Source organism: Brassica napus, chromosome A3, assembly GCF_020379485.1.
Source record: "Brassica napus cultivar Da-Ae chromosome A3, Da-Ae, whole genome shotgun sequence".
Lineage (NCBI taxonomy): Eukaryota > Viridiplantae > Streptophyta > Magnoliopsida > Brassicales > Brassicaceae > Brassica > Brassica napus.
Genome location: NC_063436.1, coordinates 28,725,181 through 28,747,186, shown reverse-complemented (window position 1 = coordinate 28,747,186; position 22,006 = coordinate 28,725,181). Strand labels below are relative to the sequence as shown.

The 22,006-nt window shown below is 36.5% G+C and overlaps 2 protein-coding genes and 1 long non-coding RNA gene across 4 annotated transcripts; 1 reads left to right on the top strand and 2 right to left on the bottom strand.

Annotated features, from left to right (window-relative positions):
- Positions 1–3,734: 3,734 nt before the first annotated feature.
- LOC111201856 lies at positions 3,735–9,153 on the bottom strand. Its single transcript, XM_048777092.1, has 3 exons — positions 8,231–9,153; positions 4,544–8,135; positions 3,735–4,414 (listed from the first exon to the last, which is right to left on the bottom strand). Exons 1-3 carry the CDS (start codon positions 9,151–9,153, stop codon positions 3,926–3,928), a joined length of 5,004 nt encoding a protein of 1,667 aa, XP_048633049.1. The 3' UTR covers positions 3,735–3,925.
- Positions 9,154–14,486: 5,333 nt separating this feature from the next.
- On the top strand, positions 14,487–16,106 carry LOC111214325. 2 transcript variants are annotated; one of them, XR_007327146.1, is made up of 3 exons: positions 14,487–14,950; positions 15,639–15,703; positions 15,896–16,106. It is a non-coding gene; the product is annotated as an uncharacterized LOC111214325 (long non-coding RNA). The 2 variants fall into 2 exon arrangements; XR_002663845.2 differs by having other exon boundaries at positions 14,488–14,803.
- A 1,991-nt stretch (positions 16,107–18,097) lies between these two features.
- LOC106441030 (NADPH--cytochrome P450 reductase 2) lies at positions 18,098–21,772 on the bottom strand. The gene is made up of 16 exons (XM_013882811.3): positions 21,294–21,772; positions 21,161–21,220; positions 21,011–21,087; positions 20,872–20,929; positions 20,710–20,793; positions 20,573–20,609; positions 20,429–20,498; positions 20,068–20,346; positions 19,775–19,997; positions 19,602–19,685; positions 19,374–19,525; positions 19,188–19,284; positions 18,881–19,108; positions 18,681–18,803; positions 18,497–18,610; positions 18,098–18,413 (listed from the first exon to the last, which is right to left on the bottom strand). The coding sequence occupies exons 1-16, from the start codon at positions 21,645–21,647 to the stop codon at positions 18,333–18,335; spliced, it is 2,121 nt and encodes a 706-aa protein (XP_013738265.1). The 5' UTR covers positions 21,648–21,772; the 3' UTR covers positions 18,098–18,332.
- Positions 21,773–22,006: the final 234 nt, after the last annotated feature.

Here is a 22,006-nt window from a genome sequence, read left to right as displayed (position 1 = left end):
CACACCAAACGACGTTAACGATTGTATATGGAACCCGCACCAGAATCAATGTCACAGTCGTCGGTCATAGTATATATCTTCGTCGTTGACACAATATTTGTTGGCCAAGAATTCTTGGACTGCTCCCCAACCAAGGTATTTGTTGACACAGCCACACAGGGACAACACTAACTCACTTATCAAAACCAATGTATGATTTCATTGAAAGAGAAGTCAAAGATGCAATGAGAAGATTTACATCAGTCAAGCGTCGCTCTCTACTCTGCTAGAAAGCTGATTGATATTGGTTTCGAGTTCACTAGTGGCGCCACAATAACCGTGGAGGCTAGGGATTTGTTTCTCCCCAACGGCACCCCTGGAACACTATGCCTGGGCATCACGAGAAGTGTTGATGACGACATGATCATCATCGGTGCCATTTCAATGCAAGGGTATAATATCGGATACAACCTAAACAAAAACACCATTCACATTGTTGAACGCAAGTGTTAATTATGGATGTGTTATTTATTATTATGGTTATTTTGATAATTTTTCTTTCTGTTTAAAAATTCAAAAGAAGAATAAACTTTTTAATCGTTATTTCAACCGAAATAGCCGTTCAAATAAATTTATATTAAATATGTTTGTAATACACGATCAGCACATTAATATATTTGTGTTTTCTAGAACACGTTTTGATCTTTCAAACTACTTGTGTTTGCTTTTGTATTGTTCAAAGTTAGGTTTCCTTCATCGATTTGGTATGTTGTTCATTTATATCTACACTAATCGGTAGCGAACCCAAAAAAATTAATATATATATATATATATATCTATTGATCCCATATTTATTCTAATTTTTTTAAAAAAAATATTATATAAAATTCTACCGTTTACGTCGACACCGGAGAAAAGTCCGGTGACCTAAAAAAGATTGAACGACAGAAACACACAAACAACAACACAAAGTTTTTCTGCAACGCGTGAGAGGGACTCGCCAACTTGGCTTTTTTTGTCGTAAATATATTTACTCTAATTAGTATCCAAATCAAACAGTTTTGTGTACACAAACAACAAATCAAAATTATGAACAATTCGTCGTTGCGTGTTTCTAATGTCTTAAGGTTATGAACAATTTTGGTTTAAGTTGAAAAAAATTTGTCAAAAATTCTTAAAGAATTTGAACTTGCCTTCAGGCTATTCTCTTGCTTTCTAATTAGTTCTCTAGAGCAAGAACCGCTTAGGATTGGGAGCTTAGCTTACTGTCTTCTGTCCTTTAATGTTTATTAATTTCAAGCACCAGTATCGGAAAACTTGGACTTAATTACCTAGGTTCTTTTGTTTTTTTTTTTAACTTTTTGCGGCTCTCAAGATCCTGATAAGCTGATATTGGTTTCAATTGTATTGTAACCGAATTTTCATTATGTTTAATGATATTTACAATTTAGCAAAAAAAAAAATTCTGGAAGAAAGGCTTATATATAGTTGAAAAAAACAGAGAGTATCTTTATTGCCTCTAAATAAATGGGAGACTCTTGCGGACTTCATACATGTTCTTTGCGGTTCCTTAATGGGTTAGGAGTCCAATCTGAATCGGGCTTGGACCGGACCATTGTTTGATGACATGCTTTGCGCTTTAATAGTATGCTATATTTTGTTCTCGTAAAATCCACCTAATCGAAACATGTGCTTTTGAGTTTTTTACATCCACCGACACTTTTTTCACTTTTCAATTACACTATAGAAACTATAAGAACTTTAATTATGTTCATGTATTCATAACAAATATTCTACATGAAAATTATGTACAAGTAAGGTTTAATTAATAAAATTGATGAAGTTAGAAAAAAAAGAACTTAATGCTTGAGACACATTTTTTTATGTCAAAAATACTTTTATAACTCTAGACTTTATTCTTTCTCTCATTACTTTTATGTTTTTAATATAAAAGTTGTTTTCTTCTCATCACATGAATCTCTATTCTCTTCTTCTTCCACTTTATGTTTTCATTTACTTTTATCTCAAATTATAAAATATATTAAATAAAAATAATTTTCATAATAAATTATACATAATTTTTTTATCTTTTAAGATTCATTTTTATATATACATATATATATATTAACGTGTAAACAAAATTAAATGTGGACGTGGACACCAAAACGTGGATAGTAGAGTTATATACTAGTTGTGGACGTGGACATCTTAACAAGAAAGTTGTTGTCTGATACCTTTAAGAGCTTATTTTTCGCATAGTCTCTAGCAAAGAAAAACCAACATAACCACGTTTCCACCGTTACTCCCACCGTCACCGGCACCGCCAAGCCACCACCACGATCAAATGGTTCCAAGTCGCTAAAAATCTCATTTTTGGATGCTGAAGATTTACCATGTGACCACATCCAATCCAACACAACTAGTTAACTCTCGATCTCTGATAAGACAGATCTGATAGAGCTCCAATGGATAAGACATCTCTAATCGAGCTGTGTTATCGAAGATCGAGAGCTAGTTGCGTTGTATTAGATGTGGTCACGAGGAAGTCTCCAGCAGATCGATGTATATCGGATCGAAAGATGAGACCTTTAACGAGTTAGAACCAAAACTGGTGATGGTATCGGTGGTGCCGGTGACGGTGGAAGTAACAGTGGAAACATGGTTATCTGGGTTTCTTCTTACCGAAGACTATAGCGAAGAACAAGCTCTTAAAGGTATAAGCCAATGACCTATGTGTTTAGGTGTTCATGTCCACAACTAATGTATAACTCTACTATCCATACTTTGGAATCCACGTCCACAATTAATTTTGTTTACAAGTTAACATACATATATGAAAATGGATCTTGAAAGATAGAGAAATTTATATATAATTTATTATGACAATTATTTTTATTTAATATATTTTAGATTTTGAGATAAAAGCAAATGAAATCATGAAGTACAATAAGAAAAATAATAAAAAAACTAACATTTTTCTTTCCTTAAGGGTATAGTTGTCCAAAAGTCTAATAGACCCCACAAAAAAGTGTGTCACAAGTGGAAAATGTCTATGAATGTAAGAAAAACTCAAAATGTGTCCTAAAGAGTAATCAACTCTTCTTCTGAGCGGGGTGGGTGCGTGTCAGCCGAGTTTGAGTCGCGGGTATCCGTCGACCTGCAAATTAAAAAAAAATTAAAAAAAAACATTTTTCATAAAATATATATATAATTTTTGGTAGTATTTAAAAAAAAACTATTATAAATATATTATTTTTGATAACATTTTTTCGTAAAATATTTATATAATTTTTGATAACATTCTAAAAATAACTATTATAAATAACTATTTTTGATAACATTTTCCGTAAAATATTTATATAATTTTAATTATAAATATATTATTTTAATAGTATTTTTAAAATAACTATTATATAAATAAAATAATTATTTTTAATTAAAATAATCATTATATAATTATAAAATAATCATTTTTAATTAAAATAACTATTTTTAATATAATTAATATTATCCGTAGTTTTGGCGGGTTACCCGCGGATTTTGGAGAGGTGGGTGCGGATATAAAAAATTTTGTTTGCGGGTTATGCGGGTCGAGTTTTTGAATCGAAAAAATGATTCGACCCGCGGCGGAGGCGGAGCGGGTTGATCCGCGAACCCATCACTATTCTTCTCCATCTTTTTTTATATAGATCCATAATCATATATAACATGAAGAACAAAAGAAAATTATAGAAGAAGAGAGAGAAAAGGCCGAGTTCGTTGATAAAACGAAGATAGTGACGAAAACATAATTTTGATCTCTTGTCACAACTAGAAAGCTCTATATTATTTTCAAATCCCATGAAAACTATATTATTTTATAGTATTCGAATTATTATTTAAAAAAACAATTTAAGAAAACAAACTTTCCCTAAAACAAAATATGAAGTCATCGTGAGAACACAAACTAGCCATGACGACTAAGACCATGCATAATGTACGTCAGTAGATGTGGGGCTTCAAATTCAGGACAATTACCAACTTGGTGTGGCCACAACACCCCTATCTTCTTCTGCAAGTCAGCGTATGGGTATCCCTTACGATTTTTCAACTCCTTCCAATGTCGTAAGTAATTTTGAGCTTCGCCTTGTAGGAAAAAAGAGCTGTCCAGATGACCTTTGTTGTTGCTATTCGTCCATGATGGGTATCTCTCGTCTGCTTCACGTTGCCATCCTTCAATCTTCTGTTTGAAAAAATTGGAATAGTCAATGTGTGACATATACACATCTTGATTATCTTGTTTTACTATTGAATCTTTATTTGTAATATATTTTGCGACGGAGAAATCAATGATAAAGAAGATGAACAAGAGTTTTATGGCGAGAGACATCAGAGAAGAGATGAATGAACTTATTTTTTTTTTTTTGATAAATATGTGAATATCATTAAAATGAAGCTAATTTGTACAAACAAAGAGTTATGCTGTCAAGCCTAATGATGCCCAAAAAAAGATAAAAAACATCAACAGACTTCCAAGTTAGGATTTAATATCACTAACTAACAATCAAGAATGCTTTAGCCAAACTTGCATTAGACCTCTAAATTTCCTTCGCTCTTTCCTTGCAAGGATTGAGTTCCGGATTAGCCTGTCCAGGTCTTTGAAGATCCTTTGAGGCGTAGAGGAAGTTGCGTTATGAAGACGGTTATTACGCTCTGACCAAAGCTTGTATATAGTTGCTTGTGCAGCAAGCCGACGGAGCGTTGTGGGGCAGGTAGAGTCCGATGAACTAAGCCAGTCACCAAAAGCTGTCCAAGTATGGAACAGAGTAGGCCGATAGCCTAGACGTTTGGTTATGAGGTGCCACACTTGTTCACTGAAACTACATCTGAGAAATAAATGGTCCCTTGTCTCAACACATCCAACACAAAGGAGGCAGGATGCATCAATACCTGGATCCCAAGTAGCAAGCCTTGCGCGAGTAGGCAACCTGTCCTGCTGAGTAACCCACATATGAAAGGCGTGGCGTGGAATGTGGCCCTTGAACCAGACTAAAGGAGCCCAAACAGCTTGTTCACCTCTATTCCTTATGGCTTCCCATGTAAGACTGGTGGTGAACTTTGCTAAGCTGAGATCATTAACACACCATTTATAAACATCAGGAGCAAGGGATCGGGCTGGTAGAGGCAACGTGCAGAGTAAGATCTGAAGTTGCTCTGCTTTAGGTGATCTAGCAGGCCGTAGAAGCCAACCTTCATTAGGACAAATTTCTCTAATCTTGGCATGAAGAGGGACACCAATATGCTGAGGACCATTATAACCAAAGAACTTGATCAAAGGACCTAAGGGCAGCCAGTTATCGAACCAGAAACTGGCCGAAGTTCCATTTCCCACTTCACACCTTATGAAACGTTCAGATAAAGGTCGGAGGTGAAGGATGGATTTCCAAATCCAAGAGCGCTGTTTTTCCGCATCGATGCTCCAAATGCTTTCGCCTTTTAGCCTATTTGTTTTTGTCCAAGAAGCCCACAAGGATTCATCTTCGCAGTGAAGCAGCCATATCAGCTTGAGAGAAAGAGTCTGGTTCCAAGTAGTAAGATCTCTCAAACCTAAGCCCCCCTCTGATTGAGGTAAACATACTGACTTCCAAGAGATTTTAGCTTTAGACCTACTAGTAATGTTACCATTCCAAAGAAACCTTGAGCAAAGGGATTCAATTGCCTTTATGCAGCCTTTGGGTAAGATGAAGCTTGAAAACCAGAAGTTCAGAGTTCCAAAGATGACAGTGGAGAGTAGCTGCCTTCTTCCAGCATAGGAGAGGGCTCTACTTGACCAGGAAGAAAAACGCCTCTTGAGCTGGTCCATTAGCGGTCTGTAATCGCAGATCTGGAGCTTACGGTGCATTAATGGGAGACCTAGGTATCGAACAGGAAGCGAGCCAAGAGAGAAGCCGAGGCTGGATAAGTCTGAGGCTTCTGTCGGGCTCATTCCTGCGACGAAGAGATCAGTTTTTTGACGATTCATCGAGAGGCCTGACCAAGCAGAGAAACTGTCTAGCGTTTCCGCAATCCGTTCGAGAGAGCTATGCTGACCATCAAAGAAAACCATAATATCGTCGGCAAAGGCAAGGTGCGTCACAGCCGGATCAGTAGCAAGCGGATGATACCCAATGAGCCTGTTTACATAGTCTTTGTTTAAGAGCTGAGCTAGGACTTCCATGGCTAGAACAAACAAATATGGGGACAGCGGATCGCCTTGGCGAAGGCCGCGCGTACCCCTAAAATAACCTCCAAGCTCGCCATTGACAGCAACTGAGAAACGCGTCGTTGTGATGCATTGGGAGATCAGTTGAACAAAGAAGTCCGGGAACCGTAAGGCTCGTAAGATAAGCAAAATAAAACTCCAATCAAGAGAGTCAAAAGCCTTCTTTAGATCAACCTTAAGCATAGATCGCTTGGAGATATTCTTCCAGTTGTAGCCTTGGATTAACTCTGTTGCCAAAAGGACGTTTTCTACCAGCAGTCTTCCGGGAATGAACGCAGATTGCGTGTTGGAGATAACTGATGGCAGTACTTGTTTCAGCCTATTTGCGAGAATCTTTGAGATTACTTTGTACGTTGTGTTGCAGCACGATATAGGCCGAAAATCAGAGATTAAGGTAGAGTTCTGCTTCTTTGGGATGAGGGTTAATATCGTTGAATTCCATTGTTGAAGCAGCCTACCCGTAGAGAAAAACTCCTGTACTGCCAAAATCATATCTCCTCCAACAGTTTTCCAATGAGAAGTGAAGAACTCTACTGGATAACCGTCTGGACCAGGCGCCTTGTTCTTTGGCAGGGAGAAGAAAACTTGTTGAATATCCAAGGGAGAAACAGGGGTTAGAAGAGCTTCAGACACAGCATGAGGGCATCTATAATCGAGAAGCTGGGAGATATCATCCAAGGTGGATGTTGTTGGAGGTGAATATCTACCAAGCAAATTCTCGTAATATTCCAGAGCATGATTCATTATCCCTTCCTTGGTGTCAATAATATTACCCAGATCATCCTTGAGGAACAAAATCTGATTGATGGAATTCCGTGCTCTTACGAATCGGTGATAAAAGGGTGTGTTTGAGTCGCCCTTGTCTAACCAAGTTACATGTGATCTCTGATGGTAGAAAGACTCTTCAGCCTTGGCAAGCAGGGACCATTTTTCATAAGCTTTCTTTTCTTCCAAGCCGGCTTGAGGTGTAGGAGAAGATAGGAGAACACGCTGACAGTGAGTAAGAACATCAAAAGCTTCAGAAACTCTTTTTTCTATCCCTGAGTAATTTCCTTTGCTGAAAGTTCTGATGATGCTCTTCAATTCTTTTAATTTCTTAGAAACCCTAAGCATAAATGTCCCTTCAAATGGTAAGGAGTTCCAGCACTCAGAGATGATTTCATGAAACTCTGGATTGTCATTTAGCATGGTGTAGAACTTGAACGGATGTTTGACTTTGGGCTTGGAGGCGTCAAGGAAGATACAGCATGGACTGTGATCTGAGATACCCGGGTCTCCAAACACACCAAGAGAATCAGGAAAAGAAGAAAGCCATACATCATTTACCAGAATTCGATCAAGCTTTTTAGAGATGACCGTGAGACCTTGATTATTAGACCATGTAAGCGAGTTTCCACAATAAGGAAGGTCGGATAGAGCAGCTGAGATAGTACAATTAAGAAAATCCCTCATGCCACGAGTTGAGTAAGCGGCAGAGGCAGAAGAGTTCTCAGATGAATCCAGAATCTGATTGAAATCGCCTACGACTGCCCAAGGAGAAGAGGCCATAGGCGCTTGGACAGATAGGTACGAGAGCTCGGACCATAGTTCCCTACGCATTTTCCTGCAGTTTGAGCCGTAGACCAGAGTGACAGCAAGCTCTAGAGCAACAAAGGGAAGCCTTACTGAGCAAGAGATACATTGGAGCGACTTGTGTAGCACCGAGACAGTAACCGAAGGGTGCCACAGAAGCCAAATCTTTCCTAACTCCGAGAATTCATAATTACATTCGTAATGCCATCCTGGGAAAACTCTGTTTATGATAGACACTGCCTTGATACTACTGACATGTGTCTCCAACAAGCCCCCGAAAATTGGCTTATTTTTCCGCAACCATTTCCGAAAGCCGCTACGCTTTATTTTATCATTGAAACCCCTAATGTTCCAACAAAAAATATCCATAAAGGGGTTAAAAATCAGAGGTTTAAAGGGCCTCTGCCCCTAGCATTACGCTTCGCTTGCTTCTTTGACCTTTGCGATATAACACGAATGAACTGATCATCTTCATCATCTGGATTGTCTTCATCGTTAGATAACCCTTCTGAGTCAGGATCAGGATCATCATCTTCAGAGGTACCTTTAGAAGAGGCAATAGGTGACTCATAATTCTCAGGTCGAAGATCAACAAAGAGCCTGCCTATTGAGACATCATGTTGCTCAAAGTTGGCTATTTGACGTGATGACAATACGGAAGGAGGAGCTATAAGGGGGGGATCGATTTTGTTCATCTTGTCTGATCGCTCCCAGCGTTTCGAGGCAGGAGGCTTTCCCTTTGAGAGGATTGGAACAGATCTCTTCTGATTCTGTAAACCCGTTCCAGAAGATCCAACGATGGGGTATTGGCTGGGAATTGGAGCTTTACCATTATCCTTGTTTGAATTTGTTCTGGTACAAGCATCCGTGGAGTGCTTTACAGATCTGCAAATCAAGCAACGAGGAGGAGCAGCTGGACATTTAGAGATGGTGTGCCCAACTTTGGAACAGTGAGAGCACAGCGACGGGAGCCAAGGGCACGAGACCCCTATTCTCACCACTTCTCCGCACTCGAATTGAGCATTTACTGCCTCCGGTAGCGGCGTCCGCGGATCAATCACAGTATACACCTTAGCCACTTCAATGTTAGTGAGGTTCTCTGTAGACGGGTGAAGGTACAGGGGATGACCCACAAGGCCTGCTATCTCCTTTAGAGCATCTCTGTTGAAGAATTGCAGAGGGACTCCATGGAAGTCAAGCCAGACCGGAACAGTAGATAAAGCTGGTTTCTCTGGAGTGACACCCGGAGCCCACTTTGCAACAAACATTGTTTGGCCGTCGACTTGCCATAAGCACTGTTTGAGTATCCTGCGCCTAGCATGTGGGCAAGGAACTCGAAAGAGAAAGGCATTTCCATCCATTTTGGACACTGAGATTGAATAGTTTTCTTTGTTCTAGTTTTCTTGCGTCTCTAATTGATCGTATTCGTGTGTTTTTTTTGTTTATATACAATAGATATGCGAGGGTTTCCTAATTCCTTTTTCTTTTGGAATTTGGGTTTTCACTTTTCAGTTTATCAAGATTGTATAAAAAACTAATTTGTTTTTATTGGGGCCAAATAGATAATGACAAAGGAAAAAGATATACAGAAGGGAATAGTTTTCTTGTTCCCGAAAAACTTGAATCCTGATGGTCTACAATATTATGTAGAATTCAATTTTTCTTTGGGTTATATTTCATTTTGACTTTTAAATAACCAAATATTATGACGAAATTACTAAAAAGGAAAAAAAAGTTTTGCTATTTTCTGAGTGAAGAGTGAAGCAGTGATTTCACTTCCTTAAAGCTTCAAATTTAGAGAAGATCCGATTATGAGACAAAGCAAAAGCCCTGGGTTGCCTAATAGCGTCACAGTTTCAAAATTTGTTGCTTGATTACCCTACTGGTGAGTGACTCTCAAGTAATGCTTTTTTTTTTCTGTTAAGCTACCGTAGAAATAAATTCAGATTTGTGTTATGTTTCACTGTAGCTAGAAACACAGTTTCATCCAAATTTAGAGACAACCACAACTAATAAATAACTGAGTTACCATACATGAAAGGTCATGATGTTTTTACCTGATCATGTGGCAGAAGTTGCAATCATTTGTTGCACTTGCACTGACTCTCTTCCACATATTACTCCTCTTATGCATCTGATAAATTCAACTCAAACGATTTTTACTTTTGTTTTATTTTATTTTTTAACCTTACCACTAAGACTGAAAATTTGATTATACATTTATTATGTAAAACTATTCTACGATAGTGTCATGGCTAAAGCATCTTCAACGTAATATTCCATATTTTACTCTAAAATGGTGCAATATCAAAATGGAATAAGGTTTTACTCCAATATATTACTTTTTTTTACTCTAAAAATAATATTCCAAAATTATTTTATTTTATTCTATAAATAATGTTAATAACACCTTACACTTATTAAAAAAATTATTAATTAACCCCAACTATTTTATGTTTACAAAAATTCCTTAAAATATAATTTATTTGAATTAAACATCTATTATTAGAAAATTTGTGAAATATAATTAGTTAAATGGTTTCCAATAAAGTTAAATTGCACAGATGTTAAAACATCTTCTATTTTGAAACAACACAAATCTTTAAAACATCGAGTACGAATGGAATATTATCTTTTATGTATTGTTAATTTTATAAAAAGAATAATTTTAAAAAGTTTAAATTTTCAGACTATACTCTAAAGTCTAAACCATGAAAACAGGACTAACATTGGAAATCGAGAAGAAATCGATATATCATCCGTAATTATCTTCTCAAGTAATAAAAATAAAATCATCTAACAAAGTATTATACTTTCTAACAGCTATAAAACATAACCTTTTTAAAACTAACCCGTTTATTTATTAAAATGCAGTTTTCCCTTTAAAATGCATCAATTATATCTTTCCAAATACATACCCATATAATTTTCTTCAATCTAACCCTTAAACCTTTTTTTTTGTTGCTAAGACTCTAAATTTCATTAAAGTGAAGAAGTAAAGTTTTACAAATAAAACAATAGTGAGCTTGTTGATCTGACCAAAAAAAAACAGAAAAGCAAAACTTTTAGCCATCAAGTCTTAGAGAATTGTGTGATAAATCAATTGATCCAACTTATTGATTATCTCTTCAACCCACCTATTTCATCGATTATTTCTCGTTGACCATTGAAATAATATTGATGCATTGGTAACACATGCTTCTCTTGTTCACTTTCTTCAACTTCACCAAGCTTTCATTTATCGTTAAAATACAACTCCATTCTGGTATAAAAGTGTTGCATATCTAAAACCACATCCGAAATCATTTCGTATATCTCAATCCAAATGAAAAACCAATTCAGTTTCATTCACCTATGTATCTATCTATCTATTAGTAAAGGCTACACAAATAAAAAGCTCTGTATATCTTTCTCTTAAGCATGTTAATAGGGAAAACTACTTTGAAATATATTTTGATTCAGCTATTAAATCACTTTGACATGGACCCAATGCTTTCCTTGTTATCTCTAAAGGTTTATTCTACAAATTAGTTAATGAAATGATAAATTCTTGAAGATATATTTGTACAATAGATGTACCTTCAATTTTTGGTGAATAATGTGACTATGTCCAAGCATATGTGGGCTATCAGTTACTCTTAAACAATAATTTGGAATTGAAATAGATTTAGAATATGAAATTCGTGGAAGAAAATGAAATGTAACTTATGAAAGTTACATAATTTCACTTTTTGCCAAAAACTAGATCGTCAGTCTTGTTGTCTTTTATGAGCATTTTGGCTATACCAAGCTTTCTCGACATGTCCACTGCCTCGTGTCTTCCCGCAGATAGGTTCTTATTTCCTTAGGGGTTATGGTCTTTTAAGTTTCCTCTGATTAATTTGTGGTGGAGAAGACAATCAGAAGTTGGCTGCATACCATGTTGTCTAGGAGGGACTTGAGTTTGCGGATCTTCTCTCCAAAGCAACTCAGTCTCGACTACCAACTCTTCTCACCAACTACTCAATCCTGGTAACCAACAATTCTGAATCTTGTTTTGCTGTGGACAGCGTTCTCATCACCGAAGCTGACGTCTTCGTCGATACCTTCATTGCCATTGACTTCATTGCATCTCCCCTTGATTTTGAAACATATGGCCAAGTCCAATCTAAGCCTAGCGGCAGCTACTCAACACTTAAATCAAAATGATTGTTTTTTCCTTTATGCTCGTTACAGTTGTGGCTCGCATCATCTCGGAGATCTTTATTATTTCAAGCTAGGGTTTTAAAATGGGCTAAGAACTTTTCAATTACGGTCTGACCATTTTCATCTTGTAACCGTACGTTATTCACCATTGAAATTTCAAGTTTTATTATAAAAATTGCCTTTGATTACGTTCATATATTTTGAAGAACGATTAAAGAGTAGTACTAAGAGTGCAGCAGTGATTTTACTTCCTTAAAGCTTCAAGTTTAGAAACAATGTCATTCAAAGGAGGAAAAGGATACAGCATATGAACCTACCCCAGCCACTCTGTTTGGTCATTGATTTGTATGCTCTCTTTTTGAAACTTTTTGAAACGTCATAAATGGTGGAAAACTCCGTAATCTACATTATCTACTAATATTTTGACCATAATAATAATTAATGTTCACTTAGAGGCTCGGGATTGGATTCTAGATAATATAGCTTGTACAAGTTTTTCTAGAACTTGTTTCTACATGATCGTAAACTCTAAAAGGAAAAGAATAAAAAAGAAAAAGTAGTAAAAGGGGGCAAACAGTTAGTCGAACTCATGAACTATAAACATTTCTGAGGTGGATGCAAACCATTAAGCTATAATGGTAAATTGGTAAATTTTGCGCCCCCTATAATATATACAGTTTTGGCGTCTAAAGCCCCTGCTTCATGGACTTTGGTCCAAGGCCGGCCCTGATGAAGAGATATGTGATGACGTGGATGCTCTCAATGGAGAGAAAATTCCCTCATTAGAAACACTGAAGAATACATCGATGAACAATTGACACGAAACCTCGGAGAGATCTTGATCAGGTAGTCTATAACCTCATTTGTCGTACTGCACTCTCAATGTTACCACTTACTTCGTTATTGTCTCCGGTATAAGTGAACATGTTTTATGTTTCCAATAAAGTTGAAATGTCATTAGTTTATCAGACTTAAGAATTTGACTTGGCTTTTAACTGAACACACATTCATTAATCATCATCTTAACCTCTTTTAGTTGTGTTAAATTTTTGGATCTCTTGGTTTTAATTGGCTTTGTTCAAAAAGATGCAACAACATTTTGTATGTCCGAGACTCCGAGGTGTGCCAGAAGATGAAGAACTCGGAGACGCTGAGCAAGACTAGCCTGTGCCGTGCATTTAGAAATCGCCAGTCTTGTTGTATTCTATGAGCATCTTAACCCAACTTGTGAGATTTCAGCTTTTTGGCTGTTGTTGAATCTTTTGATACCTTGAAACTAAAGAAAGCCACAAGCCGTTTAGATGTGTGACAAACCAAACGCCTTGCTGGTTTTCTGTAACTGGGATGTACTGCGTGTCGTTTTTAACTATCGTTTCCTGGCCTCAAATTGCGACCCAAAATAGATATGAGTAATATACTGGCCACATTCCAAGAAACTAATGATCCATTTCGATTAGTTAATAAAACCCACGTGCTGTCTTAGTCATGACGAAATAATAGTCTGGAGTTATTATTTGAAATTGTCATGATATACGAAGTCCTATAATTGAATTGTAAGGCAAACTTTACTGTACTGAAATAATAGTCTTGGCTGAATGTCCCATGGTTGAATGAAATGCAATCTTTTCCTTTAAAATGCATCAATTATTTATTTCCGAATACATATGCAGAACCAACGTATTAATTAACTTCTACTTACAACCACACCTATTCCATCGTTTATTGGTGACACATGCTTTTCTTTCACTTTCTTCTACTTCACGAAGCTTTCATTTATCTCAATTCTGGTATAAAAGTGCATGTAGCATTTTCTTAAACCACATCCTAAATCATTTTATTTATCTAAATCCAAATAAATTTCGTGTATCTCTCTTTAAGTTGTGAGAGAATGTGGGTCACAGCTATATAGGAACATGCATATTAGGCCTCAGGCTTGAAAACTACTCCCTTGTAGAGGAACTCGGCTCAAGGTTCTCGTTTTGCTTCAGTCGTATACCTATATGCACTCACAGCTTAATACTTGGCGATGGTGCAATTACATATGGAATTCCCACCATAATTAATATCACAACCGATCATTAGATGCTTAAACAAAAGATCATTGAATCAAGTTCAAACATATAATGACTTTTTGTGATGTTAATTATGGTGGGAATTCCATATGTAATTATAAGTATTAAGCTGTGAGTGCATATAGGCTCCTGTGTATACGCCCGAAGCAAAGCGAGAACCTTAAACCCAATTTCTCTACAAGGGAGTAGTTTCCAAATCCGAAGCCCAATATGCGACCTGTTGAAATGACTCAATCTCAATGTCTGTTAGTTATGTGGAGTCACTGCCTTTTACAAAGGAGGAGAAGATTCACAAAGCACATGTGTTCCATTAGGTGAGATTTTATGAGAACAATATATTGCATAGCATTAAAGCGACCGCTGTAGGATGAGGCTGAGCGCTTTAATAATATGCAATATATTGTTCTCATAAAATCTCACCTAATGGAAACATGTGCTTTGTGAATCTTCTCCTCTTTTTTTTCATTCCAACTCATCCTTTTTTTGGTCAAACATTCCAACTCATCCCTTTTGTGTGTTTATTTCTTCACACTTTCATAACCCTATATTCAACACGTTAATGTCTCTGTTTAGATTTATAAATATTAACTATTAGTTGCATCTATAGTAGAAACCCTAAATTTTCGAACTCTCCAACACCAAGAAACAAAAAAAAAACTCACTCAATGATTTTTCCGGTTAACACCAGTTTCTCTCTATTCCACTGCAATAGTCGTAGATTGTCACCGGCACGATTGAAGACACGACCCGCAAGGTTTGTTAATGCATTGGATCTTGCTCCTTTTGAAGAATGGTCAGCTGTTTCATAGCAACAAATGACCGGATCCGCCGCGAGTTTCTCCCATCACTGTTTCAAAACTCTCCGTCTGGGAAAAACCTCACGCTGGGTCCTTTTCATTCTGTAAACGTTTCAAACACTGAAATTTCAAGTTTTTTTTTTTATCACAGAAGTTTCAAGTTTTATTTTTATAATTTCCTTTGATTACATTAAGTTTTTTTTTGGGCTAAAATTAAAAATTGATTTTAATCCCAAACACATACATAAACTTCAATCAAATGCAAAATATAAAACTTCAATTTTTTTTGTAAACTGTAAAACTTAAATTAAGTAACAATATCACTAAAAGGAGGAAAATGAGACAACATATGAACCTGCTCTAGCCGATCTGTTTGGTCATTGATTTATATGCTCTCTTTTTGAAACTTCTCATTTCGTTTTTCTCCACCATGGTCTATAAAACATAAATGGTGGAAGACTCCTTAATGTAATAGTTCGACCAAAATAATAATTAATGTTCACCAAGAGGCTCGGGATACAATTCTAGGTGATATAGTTTGTACACAATTTTTTTTTAAGAACTTGTTTGTACAAGATTTTGAAAATTAATTTACACTGTAAATTTGTGATTTTGTTTTACACTGTAAATCTGAAAGTTGGGACAACGTATTTGTGATTTTATAAAATCATGTAAATGTTAAACAAAGATTGATGTTACAGTGTCAAACCTAATGCTGAAAACTGACTGAGTGATAAAAAAATAATTCATTCTTTTCAGTTTAGTCATTTGAGTTTAGCTACTGTTTCGCAGCTTGGAAACACTGAAGAATACATCGATGGACAATTGACAGGAAACCTCGGAGAGATCTTGATCAGGTAATATACAACCTCTTTTGTCTTACTTCATTCTCAAAGTTACCACTTACAAAATTGAAGTGTCATTAGTTGATGAGACTTGAGAACTGGACCTGGCTGTTAACTGAACACACATTCATCATTTTAACCTCTGTTAGTTGTGTTAACTTTTTTGGATCTCTTGGTTTTAATTTACTGGTTTTGATCAAACAGATGCAACAACGTTTTGTATGTCCGAGGTGTGTCAGAAGATGAAGAACTGGGAGACGCTGAACAAGACTAGCCTGTGCTGGTGGGCTTAGGAATCCCCTGTCTTGTTGTATTCTATGAGCATCTTAACCCAACTTGTGAGATTTCAGCTTTTTTAGCTGTTGTTGAATCTTTGATACCTTGAAACTAAAGAAAGCCACAAGCCGTTTAGTTCTTTGAGAAACCAAAACCCCTTGCCGATTTTCTGTAGCTAAGGATAGAATGCTTGTCGTTTCTTATAACCATCGTTTCCAGGCCTTAAATTGCGGCCCAAAATACATATGAGGAATCTACTGGCCACATTCAGAGAAACTAAATGACCCATTTCGATTAGTGTTAAAAACCACGTGCTACTTTAGCCATGACGAATACAGTATTGTAGAATAGTTTTACAGTATAAGTAAATTTTACTGTCTACTTGTTATTTGAGAAAGTTGAGGTTATATAAAAAGGAAAAATCGTTTGAGTTGAATTATGTTTTTAATTATACTAGGTCAAGAAAAACTACGGTCCGTTGAATAAGAATTCACATTTAACTCTTTAATTATTCTAAGTCAAAATTCCATGTCAGGTCGAGGTCGTGACGTTGACAAACATGTGATTGTGAAGTACTGAAATCAATCATACAAATATACGATCATGGGAAATCATTTACACGTGGATTACCTACCAATGTCTACTTGATTTTTTTTATTTCTGTGGTATCATCTTTATCGAGTAAATAAAATTCTACACTTACTTTGGTCAACGGGTAACAAATCATACTATTCCTAGGATTTTCACATATTGAAATAAAAAAAATTCCTTTTTTTTTCTCAGGAAAAATCAATACAGGTATAAATAAAATATATGGATATTTCTTTTCTTTTTTTGGTAAAACATATATGGATATTTCGTATATTACTACACAAAATATATGGATATTTCGTATATTACTAAAGATAATATCTCACATTATAATGAATGTTTAGACTTTAATAAAATCAATTGTGAAGAATAAGAAGAAATAAAAAAATGGTTGAAAAGATTATTCTTGGAACTAAGATAAGTTTGGAGAAGTAAGAGGTATTGTCGACGATCAAAACATCATTAATGTTGGTGAATAAAATCAAAAAGAAAGAAAATGGTGGTACTAGCTACCATGTCAATGAACACCGATGATCGGTTCCTATAAACTTAACGTGGCATATTTTCGTTTATGCAATTCATAACCCCTTCTTTATTACTACACTTTAATAGTTTTACGAAGATTGATTTTCTAGAGTATTCATATATATTAAGAATATAATAAATATTTACAATTGAATTTATTATTTATTTTACATATATTTTCTAATAAATATCAACCAATAATATTCAAACAATTCAAATATTTTCAATTAGTGTTTTTTTTAAAGTATACAACTTTTCAACATTAACTACTAAAAATACTTTAAAATTTTATAAAATTATTATTTTTGAACAAAAAATAAATCTAAAAATTTTTATTTTTAGGAACAGATGGAGTAATTTCCGTAGCCCGACTTAATAATAATAATAAGATTAATTTATGAGGTGGAGAGAAACACACAACAAGAAGAGAAGAAAAAAGTAGTTGAAAGAGGAAGAGAAACATCATGTTTTTTTATTGTTGGAAAGTGGATCATCCACCAACTTAATTTCGCACGTATCAATGTTACCTCACGTCACGTGCTATTATATCTTCAACTACATGCTCCCAGCTCACCTACCACACCATCCCATTCCATTCATCTCAACTACCAACAAGCACTTCCGAACCAGCTAGAAGGTTTCAAGTGGCATGTCTTGACGATGACAACAATAACCTTTTTTGAAAAAAAAAATCAGTGTGCTATATGCATGTGTTAGTAGTATAGGCACATGTATTTTCAAGAATATATCATGCTAATAGCAGATCATGTAAGTTCTCATACATGTATGGTGTGCCACCTGCGCTATATATATATTATGCCAAATTGATTTCAAACTAGCTTATTGAGCAATATATAAGAACATAGAGATTGTATGTCCCAAAATCTTGCTGCTACATAAATAAATATCATACCAAAGTGTACAGACTTTTGTATATAACATGATTGTTTCTTTTTTTTTTAATGAAAACAATTTTGTATATAACATGATTGTTTCACAAATACCCACATCAAATCTTATGCAATTTTTTCCCATTATTTTATCTGGTGGCTATATAACAAAAGTTAAAAAAATAAAATCAACAAAAGTAAATGAAAACAAATATAGAAACTAAATTAATAATTGGAAAAAAGGAGGTTCATTAATTTCCTCTAACGATCACAAACTTCATGATCATCATAATGTGGCAATTCTGTGCCGTATATATTATAATAAAGTACACCGAGTGTGTGGGACTTCAACAGCTTCGTTACCATACATCTCTAAGATACCTTCCACTCATTTGCAGATTCTTCACAAAGCTCTCTGCTTTCGTCGAATCCATTGATCCCTGAAAAACAAAGACAAGACATAATCAATAAACACTCTGTTTGTGATGTGATGAGAACTCATGTTTTTGGGTCTCAAACGAACCTGTTCTTGAGCTATTGTGTGGAGAGATCTGTGAACGTCTCTTGCCATGCCTTTGGCGTCACCACAAACATATACATAAGCTCCTTCAGAGATCATGTTCCATATATCAGAAGCCTGCATTGCAAATAATTGTCAGCCCAAGAATCTGAGAAACTATGCAAAGATCTGGTTATTAGACTCATACCTTGTCCATCATCTTGTGCTGTACATACTCTTTGGTTGGTCCTTCACGAGAGAAGGCCACGCTTAGCTCTGAGAGTGCACCACTCTCTAGAAACCTCTGGAGCTCTTCCTCGTAGATGAAGTCCTGCAAATACAAGAAGAGTTAGAGAAACTGAACTAACAGATGATTTTGATAAGAGTTTTTGAGAATGGTTTTATTACCATTCTGCGGTTTCTGCATCCAAAGAACAAAACTGATGGTCCAAGTTCAACACCAGATTCTACCAACGCAAGCCTTTCCTGAAGGAAACCTCTGAAAGGAGCCAATCCTGTCCCTGGACCGATCATTATAATCGGTACTTTAGAATCAGAAGGAAGCTTGAAGTTGGATTGCCTAACAAATATCGGTGCTGAGCAACAGTTTTCACTCTTCTCATAAGGCACAGCACTCTGTCATTACAACGCAAAAGCAAAATTTTAGATTAAAATGATAAAAAATGGCAAAAAGATCACAATGAGATATGTTTACCTTCATCCAAGTCGAACACACTCCCTTGTGTATCCTTCCTGTTGGCATCTTCTCGTAGACCAGTGCACATGTGACATGGATTCTAGTTTCAGCAATCCTATGCGAGTAAACAAAGACAATGGGGTCAATACACTAAGCGAGGAAGATGAAGACAAGGGACCAAGTCAATGAGAGAGAAGTACTCACTTGGGAGATGATGATATTGAGTAGAACCTAGGCTGCAACCTAGGAGCGACAGCAGCAAAGAAGACACCAAGTGGCGGCTTGGCTGAAGGAAACTCTGCCATCACCTCGAGTAGACTTCTTTGACTCTCTACTACCCACTTTGAATACTCATCCTGGTGTTGAAAGGATTACAATAAATATACTTGTCATCTACAAATGGAAAATCAAGAATAGCAGCGTCGCACAAACCTTTCCAGCAGGTGAAGCAAGGTGTCTTAGTCGCTCTGCTTCAGTAGGATCAGATGCATGAGCAGCCAAAGCAAGTAAAGCAGACTGCAAGAAAACAAAAAAAAAACAATTGAATTCGAACCTCTGTGAAGACAAACGAAACTGATAAAATCAAGATGTGAATTCAAACCAACCTTCTTAGGAGAACTCAATAGACAAGCATATCTTGTAAGCGCTGTTCTCAAGCTGCAAGGTGGGAATGTAGGAGGAAGCGAGCTGCTGATTGGTGTTCCATCTTCTTTATCAGAGTGAAGGGAGAAGTAAGTGTCAGGTGACATATCCAGCAACCTAAGCGCTTCCTCTACGGTTTCATTTAAATTATCATTCAGTACACCAACATGATCTCCAGTTTCGTACCTGATAACACACATTCATGTTATTATTTCAAGTATGTTTCCTTTGATTATGTACAAACAGTAAAACTCACGTTAGTCCACTTCCGGCAATATCAAATTCAAGATGTGTGCAGGAACGGTCAGACTCCGGAGTATGAAGCTCCTTTCTCACAGCAACATTTGCCCTGTAAGGATGCTGAGCATCAAACACAGCATGACCATTCCCGTTGGCCAAGTTTTTCTCATTCAACGCGTCTTCGGATTTGTGGATAGAAACTCTGTATTCTAACACAGCTGCAGTGTATGGTGTAACAGCTGTATCACCTTCTTCTCTCAGTATTGTATCTAACTCCGGCCACAACGCTTCTCGCCTGCAAGAGATAGCAAACTGAGCTCAGAAAACAGAAAAAACAGATATGTCCAAAGCAGTAAATGTACAGATCAAGTAAGTACCAAGCGGTGAAGTCATCTTCAATACACTGGTCATCATCTCCAAGACCAACATGCACAAGACGCTGTGCACCTGTCCAAACCATTCTTCAAGTTAGAAAACAGTAACACATCAAGAGCAATGATCAGATAAAGAAACAAACAAACCTTGTTCTACAAGGATGTCATCTACAACTTTGGCAACCTGCAACAAATAGTTACACAACAATTCCAATATTAGCCAATGAAACTGGAGTAAGCGTGAAACAAAATTGAACAATAAATTAAGATTCCATTTTAAAAACCTTATTAAAATGTTCATATTGTCTGTTTCCTAATCCAAACACTCCGTACTTCAAGTTCTTAAGCCACTCTCCTCTGTCATCTCCCTGTAACACACATGCTAAAACATCAGAAACAAATAAAAACATAAACTAAACAAGCCAAGCAAAGCAAAAAAGACTCACCTCGGTGAACCATTTGTAGAATCTCGCTGCATTGTCCGTAGGCTCACCGTCTCCATATCTACACACCAAAAAACAAGATCAGCCACAAGAATGAGAGAGCAAAACAACTTCAACCAGAGACGCTAAAGAAAAAACTAACGTGGCTAAGAAGAAGAAAGCAACATCCTCCTTCTTCAACTTCTCCTCATACTCATCATCATCAGCCGCGTAATCATCCTGTTCAAAAAAAAAAAAAATCTAAATCCGAATCTAAAAAAAAACATCAAACTTTTTTTTTAAAAAAGGGTACCAAATCAACGATCTTGAATCTGGTCTTCTCGTATCTCGCTCTAGCTTCTTCTCCCAAAGCCTACAAAACTCAAAGTCATTAACTTTAACTTCATCGTCATCAATCTTTGGATCAGAGCAACTAATCCACACACCTTAGCGAACCCTTCAGCAGTTCCGGTCTGTGTACCGAAAAAGATCGTGACTTTCTTCCTCCCATCGTCGACCTCGTCCTCGCTTGGCGGCTTGATCACCAGCGGCTTAAGCGTCTCGACGCGTTTGGGGGAGCCGCCGGATCTCCGCCAGAGGAGCATGACGATGCAGCCGATGAGGACAGCAATGGAGGTGGAGATAATCATGGCGAATTGGCGATTCTCGATGAGCATGGAGCTCAATTCGGCGGCGACGGACTCGTAGGCGGAGGCGTTGGCCGGGTCGGAGACCACGACGGGCTCTCCTTTGATGATGGCGGACATGAGATCGAATGGAGAATAAGAAGAGGACGACATGGTGAAGATCTCTCTCTCTCTGTGTAAATGGGAGGTTTTTGGTTAGGTGTGGTGTAGGTGAGAGAGAGAGAGACTCTTATGAGAGAGAAAGTACAATGGAGGAGAAGAAGAAGAAGAGGAGAGATTTTATAAATACAATTATTAAATAATTGTTTTTAATTGTCGTGATGGTGAAAGAAATTATTAGAGGCGCTCACCAAACCAGACCGGTCAAATTGACCTACCGCGTTTTGATTTTAACCATGGTTTGATTTACGTTTTGTCTCTCCGTGTTTTGTTACCAACCTACTACCCATTACGCATGCTTTTGACATTTTTTTTAATTTATGTACTAGTTTTAATTTAATAGTATAAAATAT